At 44.9% G+C, this 21,499-nt stretch overlaps 1 protein-coding gene, 1 long non-coding RNA gene and 1 pseudogene across 2 annotated transcripts; 1 reads left to right on the top strand and 2 right to left on the bottom strand.

Moving 5' to 3' along the window:
- The first annotated feature begins 6,737 nt into the window (after nt 1-6,737).
- On the top strand, nt 6,738-8,255 carry LOC125556340 (annotated as a pseudogene).
- A 1,750-nt stretch (nt 8,256-10,005) lies between these two features.
- On the bottom strand, nt 10,006-11,860 carry LOC125556341. Its single transcript, XR_007305064.1, has 3 exons — nt 11,817-11,860; nt 11,572-11,656; nt 10,006-10,616 (listed from the first exon to the last, which is right to left on the bottom strand). It is a non-coding gene; the product is annotated as an uncharacterized LOC125556341 (long non-coding RNA).
- Nucleotides 11,861-11,876: 16 nt separating this feature from the next.
- Nucleotides 11,877-13,913, bottom strand: LOC125507172. The gene is made up of 2 exons (XM_048671837.1): nt 13,176-13,913; nt 11,877-12,021 (listed from the first exon to the last, which is right to left on the bottom strand). Exons 1-2 carry the CDS (start codon nt 13,733-13,735, stop codon nt 11,877-11,879), a joined length of 705 nt encoding a protein of 234 aa, XP_048527794.1. The 5' UTR covers nt 13,736-13,913.
- Nucleotides 13,914-21,499: the final 7,586 nt, after the last annotated feature.

Here is a 21,499-nt window from a genome sequence, read left to right on the forward strand (position 1 = left end):
TTGGGGCTGCGATGCTTATGTGAAAAAGCTTCAACCTGATAAGCTCGAACCCAAATCGGAGAAATGTGTCTTCATAGGATACCCGAAGGAGACTGTTGGGTACACCTTCTATCACAGATCCGAAGGCAAGACATTTGTTGCTAAGAATGGATCCTTTCTAGAGAAGGAGTTTCTCTCGAAAGAAGTGAGTGGGAGGAAAGTAGAACTTGATGAGGTAACTGTACCTGCTCCCTTATTGTAAAGTAGTACATCTCAGAAACCGGTTTCTGTGACACCTACACCAATTAGTGAGGAAGCTAATGATGATGATCATGAAACTTCAGAACAAGTTACTACTGAACCTCGTAGATCAACCAGAGTAAGATCCGCACTAGTGGTATGGTAATCCTGTTCTGGAAGTCATGCTACTAGATCATGATGAACCTACGAACTATGAAGAAGCAATGGTGAGCCCAGATTCCGCAAAATGGCTTGAAGCCATGAAATCTGAGATGGGATCCATGTATGAGAAAAAAGTGTGGACTTTGGTTGACTTGCCCAATGATCGGCAAACAATTGAAAATAAATGGATCTTCAAGAAGAAGACTGACGCTGACAGTAATGTTACTGTCTACAAAGCTCGACTTGTCGCAAAAGGTTTTCGACAAGTTCAAGGGATTGAATACGATGAGACCTTCTCACCCGTAGCGATGCTTAAGTCTGTCCGAATCATGTTAGCAATTGCCGCATTTTATGATTATGAAATTTGGCAGATGGATGTCAAAACTGCATTCCTGAATGGATTTCTGGAAGAAGAGTTGTATATGATGCAGCCGGAAGGTTTTGTCGATCCAAAGGGAGCTAACAAAGTGTGCAAGCTCCAGCGATCCATTTATGGACTGGTGCAAGCATCTCGGAGTTGGAATAAATGCTTTGATAGTGTGATCAAAGCATTTGGTTTTGTACAGACTTTTGGAGAAGCCTGTATTTACAAGAAAGTGAGTGGGAGCTCTGTAGCATTTCTGATATTATATGTGGATGACATATTGCTAATCGGAAATGATATAGAATTTATGGATAGCATAAAGGGATACTTGAATAAGAGTTTTTCAATGAAAGACCTCGGTGAAGCTGCTTACATATTGGGCATTAAGATCTATAGAGATAGATCAAGACGCTTAATTGGACTTTCACAAAGCACATACCTTGACAAAGTTTTGAAGAAGTTCAAAATGGATCAAGCAAAGAAAGGATTCTTGCCTGTGTTACAAGGTGTGAAGTTGAGTAAGACTCAATGCCCGACCACTGCAGAAGATAGAGAGAAAATGAAAGATGTTCCCTATGCTTCAGCCATAGGCTCTATCGTGTATGCAATGCTGTGTACCAGACCTGATGTGTGCCTTACTATAAGTCTAGCAGGGAGGTACCAAAGTAATACAGGAGTGGATCACTGGACAGCGGTCAAGAACATCCTGAAATACCTGAAAAGGACTAAGGATATGTTTCTCGTATATGGAGGTGACAAAGAGCTCATTGTAAATGGTTATGTTAATGCAAGCTTTGACACTGATCCGGACGATTCTAAATTGCAAACCGGATACGTATTTACATTAAATGGTGGAGCCGTCAGTTGGTGCAGTTCTAAACAAAGCGTCGTGGCGGGATCGACATGTGAAGCGGAGTACATAGCTGCTTCGGAAGCAGCAAACGAAGGAGTCTGGATGAAGGAGTTCATATCCGATCTAGGTGTCATACCTAGTGCATCGGGTCCAATGAAAATCTTTTGTGACAATACTGGTGCAATTTCCTTGGCAAAGGAATCCAGATTTCACAAGAGAACCAAGCACATCAAGAGACGCTTCAATTCCATCCGGGATCTAGTCCAGGTGGGAGACATAGAGATTTGCAAGATACATACGGATCTCAATGTAGCAGACCCATTGACTAAGCCTCTTCCACGAGCAAAATATGATCAGCACCAAGGCTCCACTCTAGTGCAAGTGGGAGACTGAAGGAAAAATGCCCTAGAGGCAATAATAAAGTTATTATTTAGTTCCTTATATCATGATAAATGTTTATTATTCATGCTAGAATTGTATTAACCGGAAACGTAATACTTGTGTGAATACATAGACAAACAAAGTGTCACTAGTATGCCTCTACTTGACTAGCTCGTTAATCGAAGATGGTTATGTTTCCTAACCATAGACATGAGTTGTCATTTGATTAACGGGATCACATAATTAGGAGAATGATGTGATTGACATGACCCATTCCATTAGCTTAGCACCCGATCGTTTAGTATGTTGCTATTGCTTTCTTCATGACTTATACATGTTCCTATGACTATGAGATTATGCAACTCCCGTTTACCGGAGGAACACTTTGTGTGCTACCAAACGTCACAACATAACTGGGTGTTTATAAAGGTGCTCTACAGGTGTCTCCAAAGGTACATGTTGGGTTGGCGTATTTCGAGATTAGGATTTGTCGCTCCGATTGTTGGAGAGGTATCTCTGGGCCCTCTCGGTAATGCACATCACTTAAGCCTTGCAAGCAATGCAACTAATAAGTTAGTTGCAAGATGATGTATTGCGGAACGAGTAAAGAGACTTGTCGGTAACGAGATTGAACTAGGTATTGAGATACCGATGATCGAATCTCGGGCAAGTAACATACCGATGACAAAGGGAACAACGTATGTTGTTATGCGGTCTGACCGATAAAGATCTTCGTAGAATATGTAGGAGCCAATATGAGCATCCAGGTTCCTCTATTGGTTATTGACCGGAGACGTGTCTCAGTCATGTCTACATTGTTCTCGAACCCGTAGGGTCCGCACGCTTAACGTTACGATGATAGGTTCATTATGAGTTTATATATTTTGATGTACCGAAGGTTGTTCAGAGTCCCGGATGTGATCACGGACTTGACGAGGAGTCTCGAAATGGTCAAGACATAAAGATCAATATATTGGACGACTATATTTGGACACCGGAAAGGTTCCGGGTGAGATTGGGACAATACCGGATCATCGGGAGGTTATCGGAACCCCCCGGGAGGTATATGGGCCTTATTGAGCCTTAGTGGAAAGGAGGGGAAAGGAGCAAGGGAGGGGGCGCGCCCCCCAAGCCCAATCCGAATTGGGAGGGGGGCCGGCCCCCCCTTTCCTTCCTCCCTCCTTCCTCTTCCTTCCCTCTCCTACTCCTAATAGGAAAAGGGGGAGTCCTACTCCCGGTGGGAGTTGGACTCCCCCCCTTGGGCGCGCCACCCTCCTTGGCCAGCCCCCTCCCCCACTCCTTTATATACGGGGGCAGGGGGCACCCCAGAGACACAACAATTGATCATTGATCTCTTAGCCGTGTGCGGTGCCCCCCTCCACAATAATCCTCGATAATATTGTAGCGGTGCTTAGGCGAAGCCCTGCGACGGTAGAACATCAAGACCGTCACCACGCCTCATGCTGACGGAACTCATCCCCGACACTTTGCTGGATCGGAGTCTGGGGATCGTCATCGAGCTGAACGTGTGCAAAAAATCGGAGGTGCCGTAGTTTCGGTGCTTGATCGGTCGGGCCGTGAAGACGTACGGCTACATCAACCACGTTGTTATAACGCTTCCGCTTCCGGTCTACGAGGGTACGTAGACAACACTCTCCCCTCTCGTTGTTGTGCATCACCATGATCTTGCGTGTGCGTAGGAAATTTTTGAAATTACTACGTTCCCCAACACCAAATTCCTCGCCTCAACAGTCGCATGAGACTTGCGAGGTTGCTTTGCTTGCACACAAATTTGGCACTTAGAACCTTTGACAATTGTAAATTTAGGGATTAAACTCAAATTTCCTAGCCGCGTCATGACACCAAAGTTAATATGACAAAGTCGTGAATGCCAAACATTTGATTCGGTTTCACTGCAAACATGATTAATAACTTTAGTGCAAAAGTCTGACAAAGATAAGCGGAACAAGCCTCTGCTCTCATAGCCCTTCCCAACAAATTTTCCACACTTAGATACTACAACCTTATTGGACTCAAATACCAATCTATAACCATCTTGACAGAAACGAGAACCGCTGACAAGATTTTTATTTATAGCAGGGACATGCTGCACGTTCTTCAGTCGCATGAACTTTCCTGAAGTAAACTTCAGATCGACCGTACCAACACCATGAACAGAAGCATGTGTCCCGTTTCCCATCAGCACGGGTGTAGTTCTTGCGACCTGATAAGAAGAAAACATGTTTATGTCAGAACACACATGTACATTGGCACCGGTGTCAATCCACCAATCTGGAGAATGACATACTGAAAGAATGGTAGGAAATTTACCATACCCGACATCTTTCATGTCAACATCGCCAATAACAACATTAGCAGTCTTGCTATTGTTCTCATTCTGACGCATGTCCCAGCGGTCCTTGCAGGATGAAGCCCAATGTTCTTCACTGCCACATACATGGCACTTTCCTTTCTTCTTATAAGTATCCTTCTTCTTCTTGAAGTTGACAGGTTGTGGGGCTTTGTACTTGCCATCAAAATTTCCTTTTCCCGCATAGTTTTTGTTCTTGGTTTTGTGGGTTTGGAAATTTCTTTTTTGTACCAAATTGGCACTGGAATTCCCCTCATGGAAACAAGCACGTGTGTCTTTTGCCCTCGCCTTCTCTTCTACATCAAGAGTGCCAATTAGATTGACAACGGTAAACTCTTGCCCCTTATGCTTCAGAGAGGTAGAAAAATTCCTCCATGAAGGAGGAAGCTTGGCAATGAATTTGTCCGGTAACACACAATTGAGATGCTCAAGTTCTTTAGTGGGCGACTGAATCTCATGAGCCTGCTCAACAACAGAGCGGTCATCAGTCATCTTGTAGTCATGGTACTGTTCCATGATATACAACTCACTTCCCGCGTCCGCGACTCCAAAATTGACTTCGAGCGCATCCCACATATCTTTACCGACCATGATGGTCATGAATGGATGTCTGTAGCCTCCAATCTTGTCGCCAAGAACACTCAAGACAGCACCCCTGAAGAGGGTGTCTGTAGCCTGGAAAGCTTGCTCTTGCTCAGCAGTCAGCTCTCCCTCTGGCTTGCCTTTAAAGGCGTGAAAACAGTTCATAGTGGTAAGCCAAAGAGCTGCCCTCGCACGCCACCTCTTATAGTTCACGCCCTCAAATGGTGCGGGCTTACGAGTTGCAGCAAAAGCAATAGGAGAAAATTGCCTACACATTTCAGGTTTTTGGATTATTGAATAATTAGGCATTTTCCCGTATAGTTTAATCCAGAAAAATAATGGATAAAACATGAATAGCAATATATTGATGAAACTAGAAACTAGCAACAGTTCGTTGAGACTAGTCATGCAATCAAAATCATAAGCAAAATGCATCATATCCATGTCAATTGCTATTAGCAATAAACCAAATGCTAGCCCTAACAGTGAGGATAAGATGGCATACGGCGCAGTAGCAGAAGGTGCAGATGTCCTGATCGTCATGTCGCTGAAGAGGTCCTTGACGTCGGGGAAGAAGTCGTCGTTGGGGAACTCGTCGTCAGTGATGTCTCCGTTCGCAGCCACGATGAACAAGACTCCAGCAGTCGCGTAAGGACACTCCCCAAAAACCTGATCGCCCCTCTCCCGTACCGGATCACAAGAGGCGGGGTTTCGGAGGCCTGCTGTCTCACTCTCCGGTGCACGCAGGAAGCGAGATGGGAAAGAGGTAGGCGGTACAATGCTCTGGAACAATGCGAAAAGTTGTGTCTCGTTGGGAAGAGGAGCGACCTCTTATAGGAGTAACGAGATGAAACTGAAATGGACGCACTAATTCTCATTAAGGAGAGGAGAAACAGACGCACTAAAAATCCTATTAAGTGGTCAGTTTCGTCTCCCATTAGTTGGCAAGTCGTTTCAAGTTCTTGCATGACAAAATATGCTAGCACACACGGTATGAAGAAACCAAATGTACTAATGAAGAAATGAAACCGAAACCAAAATATTGATGCCATCAATGAGGAGATGAATGTCATCATTTACCACCATTGGGTTTCATTTTCCACTAGCGCAAATATTTTAACTTCTTTCTTGTCATGCATGAACGTGCCACATGGGCCTATGGGATTTTCCTAGAAATTATTGGATATAACAGATGGTTTAAATCACAATAATTCTAACAGTATGTGTCTTGGGCAATAAATAATATCATCTAAGATATTAATCTATGATACTACACATTACGGAGATGGTATCGTACGCTAACATATGCATGATACTCATATATGATACTACCTATTAGGCTGTTCGTAGTGGGTGGTCTAAAATGACAAAAAAATCCCTATATTGTCCCCTCCCTCCTCCCACTATTGATTTCCTCTCTCATCTCTGGTTTTTCTTCCCCCGGTTTTTCTCTAAAAACACCTCAACCGCCCCACGTCTTATTGACTTTCTCTCTATCTCTATCTACATCTATCTATCTATCTAGCTATCTATCTATATCTATATATCTATTAATACCACTTCAAAAGGACATGAGGTTTTGATTCCTCTCTTTCTTCGTCCATACCTATATCTACATATCTATCTATAATATTGCCTTCGTCCTAAATTAATTGTCTTAGATTTGTCTAGATACGAAAAACCTAAGACAATTAATTCAGCGCCAAGATTCAAAGCAACATAGACCGTTGGATCAACATGGGTGGACGGGTGAGATCTGTTGGATGTAGATATTGATTTATATCTAGCTAGTATGGATATGATAACCCTGTGGCCTCCAAATACTAGATAGATAACGTTGAAATAGGCGCACACCTGAAGCCTATATATATAGAACGCAAAAGAGAAGAGTACGTTCACTTGGTTTAGAAGACCTATTCTAGTGTGAAGATGGTTCATCGGGATCAGGGAAAGCTGGTGCAGGTGGTGGCCGCGGATGTTGGACTTGTGGCGCCGCCGAGCAGGTACGTGCTAAGCGAGGAGAATCGTCCGACCACTGTCGCTCAGCAAGCCAAGCTGGTGATCCCCATCGCGGACGTGAGCCGTCTGGCCATGCCTGATGATGTTGAGGAGGCGGCCAAGCTTCGCTCTGCGTTGCAGTCATGGGGCCTCTTTGTGGTGACCGGCCATGGCATGGCAAAGGAGTTCCTCGATGATATCCTCGAGGCGACGAGGAGGTTCTTCCACCTGCCGCTGGAGGAGAAGCAGAAGTGCGGCAATGTGATCGACGGTGTCAAGTTCCAGAATGAAGGGTACGGCATCGACTGCATCGACTCCGATGAACAGATCCTCGACTGGTGTGACCGGCTCTGACTCCAGCTCCAGCCGGAGGACGAGAGACGTCTCTAGTTCTGGCCACAAAATCTAAGGCACCCGATCTACACATCAATTGTTGCCCTCAATGATTTAAAATCTTTTTTATTTGCATTTATATTGGAGATCATATATAATCTGCAGGGATCTCCTACACAAGTACACCCTAGAGAGTGGGAGGGTGACCATGGATGTGCTGAAGGCCATGGCAAAGCTTCTGAATCAGGAGGAGAACTTCTTCATCAACATGGTGGGTGAGAGGTTCAAGTCATACTCGAGGTTCACCTACTACCCTCCCTGCCCACGGCCGGACCTCGTCAACGGGCTGAAGCCACACATCGACAACTCCGTCATCACACTGCTCCTCATGGACAAGGACGTCGGCGGCCTCCAGGTGCTCAAGGACGGCCACTGGGTTGATGTCCCCGTGCTCGGGAATGACCTGTTGGTCGTCGTAGGCGAGGCCATGGAGGTATGCATATACACACACAATTACTTAAGGACTTCTACAATGGACCAAAAATGCAATTATTTGCATTGATCATGAACGAGACTCTCATTTCTGTGCATACAGATCGTCAGCAATGCAATCTTCAAGGCGCCATGGCACCGTGTCGTGACGAGTGCCGACAAGGAGAAGCTGTCACTGGCGACGTTCTACCAGCCGGAGCCGGACAGGATCATAGGGCCGCCGGGGGTACTGGTTCACGAGAAGCACCCGGCCATGTTTAAGAAGTGCCTGGTCCAGACCTTGGCCGATGGATATTGGGATGCATTTGCAGCGGGAGATCGCACCGTCGACTTCCTCAATGTCAGGATCAATGCTGAGGCTGACGCCGAACTAGAGGCGCGTGCAGTGGTTGCAAACAACTAAATAATTTGCAGTAGGGAGTGAGTGCATGATGTTCCTCCCTCACTCGCATAAGTGTAATGTGAATAGGAGTTGATCGATGTACCTCATATATGATCACCTCCCTGGAATAAAATAAAGAGTCAACTACATCATTGGTACTTAAACTTGATTGAAATGGTCACTTTAATACTAAAACTTGCGGCACACATCGAACTAGTGGGCGTGGTAATACAGTGCTAATCACGGACGGATACGAAATCAAGGATGACTAGGCGCCAAGTGAGGCTTGGGGCTGTTTTTCTTTTTGTGTGACCCTCTATATTTTTGCGAGCGTGCGTAGCCATCCCAACCATTGCCGTTTGTTGTCTAATATGGATACAGCTTCTTTATATCCTTATGGAGTGAAATAGTGAATAAGAATTTCATTCAAAATGAAAGCCTGCCACTTAACCGTGAACGTTTCATGCCTATAAATGATAATTAATCTTTCTGTATGTACATTATAATCATACTTTATAAATACATACATAAAAATAAAATGAATTTCAGAAATGTTCGTGTAATTTCAGAAAAAATCACTTGTTAACTTTAATTACATCCATATAATTAATTTATGAAATATAATAATTGGTTGCAGTCGGCCGACCCATTTTCCACAAGTTAGTATTTTTTTAGAAAATTTTAAAAAGGATATAAATTATCATAGTAATAAAATTCAAGTTAGATTATTTGTGCATTCTAAATAATATACATACAAATAAGTTAAATCAAAATTTTCCATGTTTTTAAAAGTCATGTATTATTATAAAACATATTTATATAATTAAGAAAATATTTGTACTCTCTCCGATCCATATTGCTTGTTGCTGAAATGTATGTATTTAGACATATTTCAGTGTTAGATGTTTGGGCGACAAGTAATATGGATCGGAGGGAGTATAATTTAGATAATATTCATTTGAGGATCGGCACTCTTGTGGGACACTAGGCTAATATTTATTTATTCATACATATTTTTTATTCAGTATTCTTTATAATATATATTTTTAGGAAACATACAAACTTTTATTAAAATAACATTTTAAAGCAGCATTATTTTTTCTAAAATCATGAATATTTTTATTAAAATTGTGAACATTGTTAGACTTATATGAGCATATATTTAAATATATAAGTACTTTTTGAAATTATTTGTACAAATATTTTGTTTATATAATTTATTTGTAATTATTTATAATACAAAATTTCATATATGTATATAATTAACATTAATAAGTGAACAGTTACGAAATTACGTGAACATTTTAAAATGTATTTTATTTTATTTTTAACCAGAGCTCCCAACTTATTACAGCTACTAACTTCCAGTTCACTAAACTTGCTTTCAAAAGAGAATTAGAACTCTATAAACTTGTGCTTCCAAGTAACAGCTGAAAATTTTCAACTAAATAACATTATATTTTTAAATTAAAATGAAAAATCTTCAATTTAAAACTAAATCACACAACTGTAGCTTTGAAAACAAAGTAATGAAGCTATCATCTCACATACATTGGCTAGATTGGAGATTCCGCCTCACGAATTAATCCCAGAAAAGAACCAGGATAGAGCTTTCGATAAATATTCTCGGTACTGCTTCAATGGAATTTCTAATGGGTGTACCGCACGAGCCGGGGAAGAGAGCGGTTGATTTGGGAGGGGGGGGGGGGGGGGGGGTGTAGCCCTTACCACCCGAATTTAAAAAGTATTCTTGATTTAAACTTATAAGTTGATATAAACACCGTTTCATGGTTCACCCATATCAGTTTTCATTTATCTTCGATTTGGTAGGTACTTGGGTATATTCGAGTTTTTATTCGTCAAGTTATTTTATTCTAGTTTATACCGGCCGGAGTGGATATGCTAGATTGCACGCATATAGCTAGCCTGACTAATGAGGAAAACCGAACGGGTTGCTTATGTCTTTGTCAGGTAAAGCATCCCTTTCGCTTTTTCATTATTAAATTTTGTGTATGTGATGTAAATAGAGAAATGGGAAAGTAAATATTAATATGATTCTGATTTTCCACCAAACAGAGAGGAAAAACCATAAGCTGGTGTTGTCAGTAATAAGACGCCTTGATGTATAATTTAAGATGGCGAAGAAGTTATATCACACACCTAGTTGAAAACATTCTGCAAACCTCAGATAAACTGCTACTGAAGCTACCAGCTAGAGTTCTCTGAGCAGATATGTTATCATCAGTGGAACAACACCATCTGTCTGGACAAACTACAACAAACGCGCTGCCTAAGAAACTACCAAAACCGTGGAGCAGTTCGGCTGATAAAACTGATGTGACATACATCTGATCTGAGATACTCCCATGACTACGTCCTCAGCGAGAAACTTCTCTCCTTTTGTTAAGACTCCCATCATTTCACTGTACGGTTGGAAGTTCACATCGACATCTTCATCATACTCAAGACCAAGTTCTTCCTGCAGACACAAAGATTATTCATCAATACGGTGGTTAGTACATACAAATATAGCTCGCCTCAGTAATGATGAGAAGTGAATGGGTTTCTTGTGTCTTTGTCAGTTTTTTATAGCAAAAGGGGTCCTGGGACCTAGCTCAAAATACCATCTAGGCAACTAGAGATAAACAGTGTCTTTGTCAGGTAAAACATTGTTTTCTACTCCGTATTTAATTAGTTCTTCTATTTCCTAAGCATCAAAACCAACCTCTAAAACTGTACGTTGGATGAAGCATGTCCCATCGATCTACAAGAATGGAGACAGTGAAGTGTAAGCTCCATTTTTCTTGAAAAGTGCCAGCTATCCTGTCAGTTATTCCACCGATGCAAACATGGATACTGTGATATCTCTCACATAGTTCTTCCGAAGAATGCTTCTCGAGAGAATGACCTCCATGGTGGAAATTGCTTATGTATTTGTTCAGATATGCAAGGGCCTGTTTCTTGCATTTTGTGTGGATGCTAAAGGTGTTACAGTGACAATGCATGCAAGTTCATCCAAACAAGCACCATTTCCCCTCAAACATTTCTATTTCTATTTCTCGTTGACATTCTTATCAAAGAGCTATCCATTATACGGATCGGTGCCCCTTGAGGTGGGCAGGCTCATGTACTGTGGCCGGATATACTGCAGTTTTCTTGCCAAGCAGGAAAACTGAACTATATGTTCCAGCAAAACTGAACTAGAACAAACACAACAGCACACACACAGACTCCTCAATTTTACGGCCATTCTTATCCTGGTTTCTGATTGTACAACTTGATATGCCACGCAAAGAAGAGCAAGCTAAGCAACTTACAAATTAGCGAGATATCATAGCTAAGACTAAAGACTCCCATATCAAACATAGGATAGGATTCAAAATGGAAATCAGCACCAAAAGATCAAACTGAACTTCCATGCTTCTATGACTTACTCTCGATTCAAACTGTCGCATCGCCATGACCTACTTCACTGGCTGATCTGGCTTTCTTTGGCCACCTCCATAACACCTGCCACCGCTGAATGAAGGAAACAGTTTCAGAGGATGAGTCACTAGGATGAGAATTTATTTATGCAACTTGGCGATTTTCTTAAGGAAACTTAGCATTGGTGGTGAATAAAACACATCATAAAAACCATATATGATAATTAAAAAGAGGTTAGAGTAAACATATATACCAGGTGGATTGTTGAAGCTCGTGTAGAGAAAGAAACTCTCAAACCTATCAGCCACGCATATCAGCATATGTCCTCGAACGGCTTACTCGACAACTTCCTTGATCTCAAGGACTTGAGATCAATTGTGAATGCACCAATATCTGTGGCCACAACAAGGATATCAGTGCCCTCCACACAGCCAACAAGCCATAGAGAATCTGAGCTCCTGGTATTGCCAAGGGGGAGAAGCATCCCGAAGTCCATTTCTCTGAGTTTGATCCATGACGCTACTCCATCAACGCTCACCTCCACCGACCACATATGGCATAGCCCATGCTCGTCTAAGTCTACAACCCCTAGCCTACCGTCTTCTGACAAAATGAGGAGAGGGTTTCGCATAAACACACACAGAGTGATAGGCGATGACTACCCAAGTCATACTTGATAATACAACCGTCCCCCTCATAACGATCAATGAGGAAGTGGAGCGCTTGTCCAACGAGGACACCAGGCCTTCCCACCTCAAGATGGCAATGGGGTCCCGAAACCCGCGTCCCCGCGGGTTTTTACCCTATTAAGGGACGGGGATGGGCGGCTTTTCATCCCTGCAGGGCTGTTGTTGGGCACATTATACAACCCGACACGTTTCATGGGTTTGCACCCATTTCGGTAGTCCCCGGACCTGAAACCCGGCAAACCCGGCAAAATACATTTTTTTACCAAGCTTGAGTGTATTTTGATCTTCTCTAGGACTTGGCACTTTGATTTGGATTTGGAAGCTTTGAAGATAGTCTTTTGGAGGCTTGGAGATGTGAAAGATGCTATGATGATTCCTACTTTAAAGTGACTTGTGAACTATGAATTCTATTTCAAAACTTATGTATTGGACTATTTCGTCTCATTTGTGCTTTTGATTTGTGAACCAAGAATTATATTTTAGAACTTGTGCAATTGGACATCTTGTTTAACCACGTATGGCTGAAATATGCTCTGTTTGTTGCTGAAATCTGATTATCTATATTGCTGAAATATGGTATCGTTTTGTTGTCGAAATATTATTCTTTGTTGGTTCTATGTTTCCTTATATATGTCGATTTCCCTGCGGGTTTCCCATGGGTTTAGAAAACCCGATGGGTTTAAGGGACGGGTGAAAAACTAGCTCCACGCACGGTGACGGGGACGGGTTTACGATTTTCTTGTGGGGATGGGTTTGAGAAGGCAAAACCCGATGGGTTTCATCCCCGTTGTCATCTTGATTCCCACCATACCGGCTCCAAGTGTTCCAACGGAGCCGACGTGAATAGAGGCCGGTGAGGTCCACTCGTGGGTCTCTGATTAGTATACAGACGCCCACACGGCCTTCTTTCGGTCACTTTGTACTCAAGGACAACAAAAGCCACCAAAAATGGGGCCAAGTTGCAGGCGTCATGGTTGCAGCCATCTGCCGCGCAGAGCACCGTGGCCGAATAGTTTGTCCCGTTGATGAGGGGGTTGAAGATGTCAGGATTGTGCAACTTAGTTCGTCTCCCAGACAAGGGGTCCCAGACTACCATCGCTTCATATTCCTCGTAATAATCTTCCTCCTCATTCTCATCCGCATCCGCATACCCATCGTAGTAACACATAAGAAGAACGCGGCCATGGCGGCAATCGAGCACAGAACTGTCCAACGGCTTGCAATTGCGGGGACGGAATCTTGTGGTGGGGACGAAGCGCTGGCCTTCCTCCTCCCAGCTCTGTAGGAAGCCTAGGATGGGAGGTGTTTTGTGGAAGACGCGGTAGTGGCTGCGAAAGGCGTGGCCGGAGACGAGGCCGCACCAAGCCTTGCAGACGAGGGAGGCGCGGATGAGGCCCGCGGGGTCGTCCGGCGGGATGCGGATCAGGACCTCCTCCACGAGCTCGTACATCTCCCCCAGCTCCCGCACACGCGGCGGCGCCATGGCCAGTGCTTGCAGGCGAGGAACTCAGATCGGGAGGCCAACGCGTCGGAATCGGCCAGATCTGCCGCTGCCCGATGGAGGACGAAGCAGCCGCCGCCTTCAAGCTCGCGCGCCTTGCTGGACCCATCTCCGGACGCAGCCGGCATTGGTTGATTTTGTCTTTCTGAGTGGGGTTTCGGTGGCTGGCTGGACGAAAGGAGGAAGAGCCAGAGGTAGGGGTGGAAAGTGGTAGTGGATAATTCGAAATATCCGATATTCGTATTTGAGAAAATGACTATTCGTATCTGAAACATCCGCATCCGAATCAAAATGGAAATGGAAGTTATCCGTATCCGAATTTATTAAACAAATACAAAATAAAATATGGTAGGGGATTTTGACACAAATATGGATATGGAAGTGGATATATCCGTATCCGAATAAGATTATGGGAGGTATTTTTAAAAATTCTAGGCCCAATATTCCAATTATCCAACATAAAAGCCAAATAAGTGGTCAAACTTTACTCTTTATATGATTAAACTTATAAATTATTATGCATTACAATAGTATTTATTCATAAACCTATTTATCATTGACTTATTGTATGTCACAAGTTGATTATTTTAGGTCACACAGCTATCGACTAATTTACTTAAGCAATATGTTGATATTATCCGTATCCGTTCCGAATCAAGAAAATATCCGATACGTATCCGTATTCGAATAATATCCGAGCCACATCCGTATCCGAGAACATCCATATTCGGATTCGTATTCGTTTTGAAAATATGAAAATGGAAATGATAAGAGCACTATCCGATCCGCATCCGATCCGTTTTCACCCCTAGCCAGAGGGGTTGAGGATGATGAGGGCGAGGCGCAGTAGACCGCAATGGGCCTGAGTAAGCAATGGCAACGCGTCCGCACAGTGGGCTGTCAGAAGACTGAGGCCCATCTAAGCCCATAATACAACTTCATTTCTGCTTTACACCCAATTCGTGCCTTGTTTGCGAATCAACCTGTGGTTGAATTGGTTAGGTGGACAGTGGTATCCTCAACCCATCAGGGTTCAAATCCTGGTGATCGCATTATTCCTGGATTTATTTCAGGATTTCCGGCGATGCGCTTTCAGTGGAAGGAGACGTTTCCGTCGACGACGAGGCGCCTACGGTGACTTCGTAAATCTCAAGATGATATACCGGCTCAGTCTCTCGGAGGTGCTCATAGGGGTAGGATGTGCGTATGTGCGTTCATAGGGGTGAGTGTATGCGCGTGTATATGAGCGCTTGTGTCTGTACTGATGCTCACAAAAAAAAAATTTCATGCCCTGTTTTGGAACAGAGTTTTTGCCGCTATCACGACAGAAGGATCAGAGACAAGTCAAACGGAGGCCACGATTAGCGATATATAAATATCAAAAAGTACATATGCCAAATGACAATTCAGGGTTTTAAATTAGAATGAATTCTACTCCCTTCATCCCGTAAGACGATTTTTAACACTATACTAGAGTCAAAAAACATCTAAGGTTTAGGGTTTAGGGCGAGGACGAAACGAAGATATAACTCTACCACTGCTTTGTCCGACACAAGAATTGCTATAGGAGCAATCCTCAGCTTAAAATACTTTAGAAGGGGGTAAAGACCAACAAAACTTTTGTGAAATTCGATGCTACGGATGAAAAGTTGTTTAATGTGGTAATTAGCATCGAAAATACTAAAAGAGAGGGAAAAACTAAATTAAATTATTCAGATGACAAAGTTAACTGCTAGCATTCAGAAAATCTCATAGTTCGCACAATTAGGAAGAGATGTCCTTGGGAAAGATCTATAAGAGAAATCAAAACAGATGTGGAAAACAAATGAAAAGAAAAGAAAAAATGAGCCGACGGGACATCTTCCTCAACTAAACCATGAAAAACAAACGAATAGTGTTTCTGTTGACCATAGCCAACATGAGCGCAGAAATGGGTTGGGGGGGGGGGGGGGGGGGGGAGGGTATGTTTGGGCCATCTCATCGGGCTTCAATGGCTTGATATTGGCTTACTTATGCAGCGCTTGGGGATGACTGATTACCTCCGATTCAGTTTTGGATGTAGTAATAGCCTTCTTCTTTGTACGACCTAAGATTTATCGAATCCAGCAAATGATTAAGCTTCGCAACAAAATTTCTCTAAGCCTTTGTGATTGCAAATCATTTCTGTTTCGCGGACCAACGAATAATCATAAGTTTTATATAACAATAAAGAAAATAGGCTAGAGGGAAGGTTTCACTTGCAGCTATGTACACACACTTGGATTATAATTAGATAGAACAACAATGCACCGGTAAGTAATTGGAGATTCTGTAGATCCTCTCCCCGAGGCTCTCACCCCGACCTCTCTCCCCCGAGGTGGCGGCGCCGCGCCGCCCCCGGGGAGTCCCCGTCCACACCGCCCTCAGCCCTTCCCCTCCATCGCCTCCCACTACCGCCGCCGTCGCTGAGGACGCCGCGGGGCGAAGCCCCTGAGGTGAGGTGGCGGCGGCGCAGTCCTCGTTGGCGGTAACGCGTGGGGGCAGCAGCGTCCATCTCCCTCCTCCAACGGCAGTGTGCAGCGGGTTGGCGGTGGCCAGAAGATCTTCGGCGGTCGTTTGGCGGATGAGATTTTGGCTACGATGAGATCTGATCTGGGCCCGAGGGGTTTAGATCGAGATCCACTGCGGCTGCGCCTCATCTCGACAACGGCAAGAGGAGATCCCCCTTGGGTACTCTTCGCGGCACGAGGACGTTCGGGTCTCTTTGCCCGGGCATGGTGGTGGTGGCTGCCTTCTCCATCGAAGGCGGTTGACCAGGCTGGTAGTGATGGATCTTGGATCCCACTATTAGCACCAGCGGCTAGTTGGGGAGACATAGTCGCCCGTGAAATCCGAGCCGACTCCGGTCATGGCGGGCGATGGCGGCGTCTACGTCGTTACCTTGATGAAGGCATCGTCAAGCAACTATCGTCAACCTGCTCGTGCCGTTCCGGGAGAAATCCTAAGATCACTAGATCGGACGATGGTGGCGCTACGGGTGCCGTGTTCCATATTGGGGGCATCGTTTGTGGAGCGGCGCCGGATGGAAGAGGCGTGAGATGGTGTGGCGTGCCTTCTCTCGCGTTGACGACGGCGGGTCTCGGCGGCATGGAGCAGTGGGGTCTCGCCGGTGGGCGTGTGAGGATGGACGAGCGCAGGATGGTGGCATTGTTTGGCGTCGTGGTGGTGTCGACGGCAGCTGGACCGGGCAAGCTAGATGCAACAGTACATCACTGAAGATGGATTGGTGGCAGGTGGCTGCGGCGGCCTCATACCCGGCAGGCGTCCTGGTTGAGGAGTGCGCCGGACTGGTGGGTGCCCCATACCCGGCAGGCATCCTGATTGGGACCTCAGGTCTTAAATGTTAGGTTTGGCTGCGAGGTATGTTTGGTATTAGGCCTAGACTATCAGCATCTCTACATCAACTGGATAGGAGTAACGACATATGTTGCCTAGATGGTGGCTTTAATCTTACTGTTGTATGACTTTTTAAGGTCTTGTGTGAATAATTCATAAAGTGGTTGCATGCATCGTCCAAATGCAGAGGCCGGAGGTCCTCCTCCATTTCAAAAAAAGATAATAATATATGCGTTGTGAAACTAATAAGTGGGCAATGCGTCCTTGTGATAGCATGACCTACTACCGCCGCTTCGAGGATTACATTGTCCAATCTTGGCCCTATCCGACTTATTGAGTTACCTCGGTTATTAAGGATAGAGCATACCGACACATTAGCGTTTTTCTTTTTCTTTTTTGCGTAGCGTTTGATGAGTGCATCATTGCCACCACCATGGAATTGGTTCCTGCTACCACACCGACCTTATTGTCACTAGCTTTCAACATAGCCTTCCAATCTCACCTGCAGTGACGGAGCTTGAGATGAAATTATGGGGGGGGGGGGCATGGGCTGAAGGGGGGGAAATATGATTGCTTTAGGCTGATTTTAGTCGAAAATTAGACCAAATATTAAGGCATATGTTCATGTTTTCCTATGAGCTGGGGGGGGTGGGGGGCATGGCCCAGGTTGGCCCCAAGTAGCTCCGCCATTGCTCACCTGCTCTATACCTCTCCTTGTATCGATTTTCGGTGTCTCGTGTACCGATGATCCCTCGGATCGAGGTAGAGACAAGAGACAAATAATACCACAAAAATATAAATAAAGTACATATCTTCAATCCCTTCTTGCGCATACATGGGGGTCGCAAGGTTACGCCTCAGTCCTTAGCCTGAGGTGATTACTCACACATCATGAGCGAACCACAAGCAAATTTCATTGTATAAAAAGTTAATTGGAGATGAATGATTGATAGTCTTACAATGTCGTTGATCGCAATTGAATCTTTATTACAAGTAGTTAGTCTAATGGAGATGGAGGTTATGGAGATGGAGATGTGATGTTGATGACAGAGGTGTAGATGGATGTCTCAAAGGGTAAAGCAAAAAGATGAGCCATCGGGTCTTCCTATGTTTTATACTCCCTCCGTCCCAAAATGTAAGACCAGTTTTGATAGTGTAAAAAATGATCATATATTCTGGGACGGAGGGAGTATAGTGCAGGCAAGCGGGATAAGGTTGCAGGGCTTCTCTGTTGTGAATTTGGCTCAGGCCCCTTCATTAAAGTTGTTTGGAATGATGCCACTGAGCAAAGTTTAATATCTGTATTGTCAAATAATAAAGTATAAGAGTCCTATCTCGTAATTTGTACCACATACAACCACCTCCCTCCGAATCCTAGACAATTGTCACTGCTTCAGTCACTCCCAACCGACTAGGCTACGGGTCCACTCCTTCGTCTGCAGTTCCGACGGTGGGAGGGGTGGGGACTCTAGATTTGTGTTGCAGTGTAGTTAGGTCTCTTAGGTTTAGATAGAGTTTGGTTCCTCGACGATGGATTGTGGTGGCGATGGCAGTGCCATGCAGATCATGAACAATGTTTACTTGGCCCCTGGTCTATCTCGTTAGTGGCTACTTCATCGGCGACATAGAGGATGGTGGGGTTCGCCTTGTTGCTGCTCTACTGGAGTGGTTGTGCTATGCAGGTGGTCTTCGAATACGTTTACAAATGGGGTGGACGACGGTGCCTTGTGTCTTAGTTTCCTTCTTCAACCGATGACATCTAGCCAACTTTGATGCCGCCAAGGAGCTTTTGAGGTTAGGCCACCCTGATTTCTCTAGGCGGATTTGGGGTTGTCGTCCAACCCTTGCAATATTCAGCCATTTCCAATATTTACCGGAACAACATTTTTCTGGCTCTGATAGTGTTTCTGAGGTTAGGGGCGACATCGAGCTTTGCTCATAGTACACACAGATATTGTTGTAAAGATGATCTTACAAAGCTTCAAGGTCAGAGGAAAATGTCGTCTATTTCACTGTTGTAACGATGATGAGTTGGTCGATTTTTAACATATACATATGGCATTACAAATTATATAATAAATAATAAAGTATATAAGATCCTTAAATACAGGAAAAGAAGACGCTAAAAATAACCTTCACCACGTGCCCTCCTCGGGGTCTTTGTGAAAGGAGCACGGAGGCAGCGCATCCGTCTGGTCGCCTTGGAACAGGTACGTCTTGCAGCGGAGGTGGCCCAGTCCAGGAACGCTCCCTTCCACGTCGAACTCGGCCCTCCCGAGAGCATAGGTTTCGGCGCATATCTTGTTCCGCAGCTCCTGCTGCAACACAAGCCCCTCCGCCGTGGCCACCACGGTGGCCACGCTGGCGCTCGGCCCCTGCAGGCACCTGCCGTCGACGCAGAACCGCGGAACGCCGCCCCACGCCAGGATCTTCCCGCGGTACGAGACCCGCAGCATCGCGTCGCCACCTCCGGCGCAGGGCCCCCGCCTGCTTTCCGACACCCGGCCGACGTCCACGGCCAGCTCGAAGGTCGGGGAACGCACCTCGGTCTCCGGGATGCACGGGTCCAGCCCCTGGACCTCGACCAGCCGGATGAACAGCCGGGGCTTCGGGTCATAGTTGGCAGCCGGCAAGAAGAGGGCCAGGGCGGTGCCTAAGATGACTATGGTGAGAAGGAGGGCGTAGAAAAAGTCCATGATCGGCGAACTAGCTGACGAGCTATGGTAGGCTCCTGCAGCCATCGCCGCAAGCTCGGCTACTCCCTGGAGCTTCTGTACGGTAAGATGAATACGGCCGGCGAATATGTATTGATCATCGTGTCGTGGGCGATGTATATTCTATTCTACACTGTGACTTGGATCTCAAGCAATCCTATGTAGAGATAGAGGTAGAAACTAGTCCTGCCGTATCATAACAAGCAGTTGTTGTTTTTTTATCTTTTGGATTTGGAGGTAGGTTAGTTCTTGCTTATTCATATTTTTATTTAGCTATATCCAATTTAGGCCTGTATGTTAACAATTTGCATTATCAAGCTTATTGTACTAAGTCTCTGGTGATATCAAGACGGATGATGCGCACGCGGTGTCAGTGATGATGCTATTGGATCCCAGTAGCTTTACCATCATCATCTAGTATAGTTCAGGGTGGTTATGAATCGTGTGAGGTGCAATCATTCTATCAAGTCGTTGTAAACCATCTCAAAACTGACTACCTTGAAGTTACATAATTCACGAGGAAATTATCTCCCTCCAAAATGGCTACCATGGTAATCTGTCTGAGAGGTAGGTGTGACGTTCCCACTATGAGCCCATGGAATGACTTCAAATCTGGTTTGATCTCTACTCACGGGATCTACATCTGGTCTAGGGTCTTTGTTGTGATGATGACGAAGGAGCTCCCTCAGGACTTGGTGAACCCGCACGCTCCGATGATTGGGGACACTACTGGTGGAAGCTGTCATGGATGGGACAACTTGGCAGGCAATCCTTCTCCTCAAAGTTTATAGGCGCCTTGGCCCATCTCAACTTCACTGCCTGACTCACATTGGGGGATGCCAAGACTTCCTACACGATTGTCTTTGCCTTGGTATGAGACCTATAAAGTGGCCATCCCTCCCCATAGGCGATTCACCTACATCATGGCCCTTAAGGGTGTGTCCTCGCCGTCTCCACTCGATGGCTTCGAGGCTGAAGTCCCTCCCAGTGTCCGTTCCTCCTTCACGAGGACCAAGAGAGTTTGGCACTCAGATCTTCCATGAGAATCAATCATTTGGAACTCGCACGAGTTGTGGCAAGCGCTTGCCGTGGATGTCGGCTCCGGCGGTTGTCACTTCTTCAACCATGACTTGAGTTTCCCAAATGAGTCTCCCTGCATGAGCAGATTGTCCCGTCCGAACCCACCTAGCATGTTCAAGCTGCCCATATGCTGCTTTTGTGGGCACTTGGCATCCCGCAAGTGTACGGTATCAATTGTAGATCTTTTTGATAAGTAAAAGTATCAATCCCACGAGAAGCAAAATGAATTGGTAAGTGCAAAATAACAATAATTCACCGTGTGGGCTCAAAGGTGTAAGAGCAGGTACAATAGTGGGCTTATAGCCCGCATACATGGCAATTTTGCCTATGTGATGGAGAGAGACATGAAAAAGTGAGGGGAGTGGACTCACATGCAAGAGCCTAGCTATATGTGTGCTCCTAGGCAGATACAACAAATACGAAGAAAGAGATAGAGAGAAGGTGGAGAAAAGTACTACTCTTATAGCCACTTATAGCTTATTTTACTGTATAAGTGACTAGAAGTGATGACTATATATGACATGACAATGTCATATAGGCAGCAGTTCACTATACTATTAACTATGCTCTAATGGTG

The sequence above is a fragment of the Triticum urartu genome, chromosome 5, assembly GCF_003073215.2.
Source record: "Triticum urartu cultivar G1812 chromosome 5, Tu2.1, whole genome shotgun sequence".
NCBI classification, from domain to species: Eukaryota; Viridiplantae; Streptophyta; class Magnoliopsida; order Poales; family Poaceae; genus Triticum; species Triticum urartu.

What these genes read in the sequence shown, in the direction of transcription:
- LOC125507172 (XM_048671837.1), bottom strand. Translation starts at nt 13,735, where the DNA reads ATGGCGCCGCCGCGTGTGCGGGAGCTGGGGGAGATGTACGAGCTCGTG. An exon ending in GTGGCTTTTGTTGTCCTTGA is followed by an intron (nt 12,022 to 13,175) that starts GTACAAAGTGAC and finishes TGGCAATACCAG; the next exon opens with GAGCTCAGATTCTCTATGGC.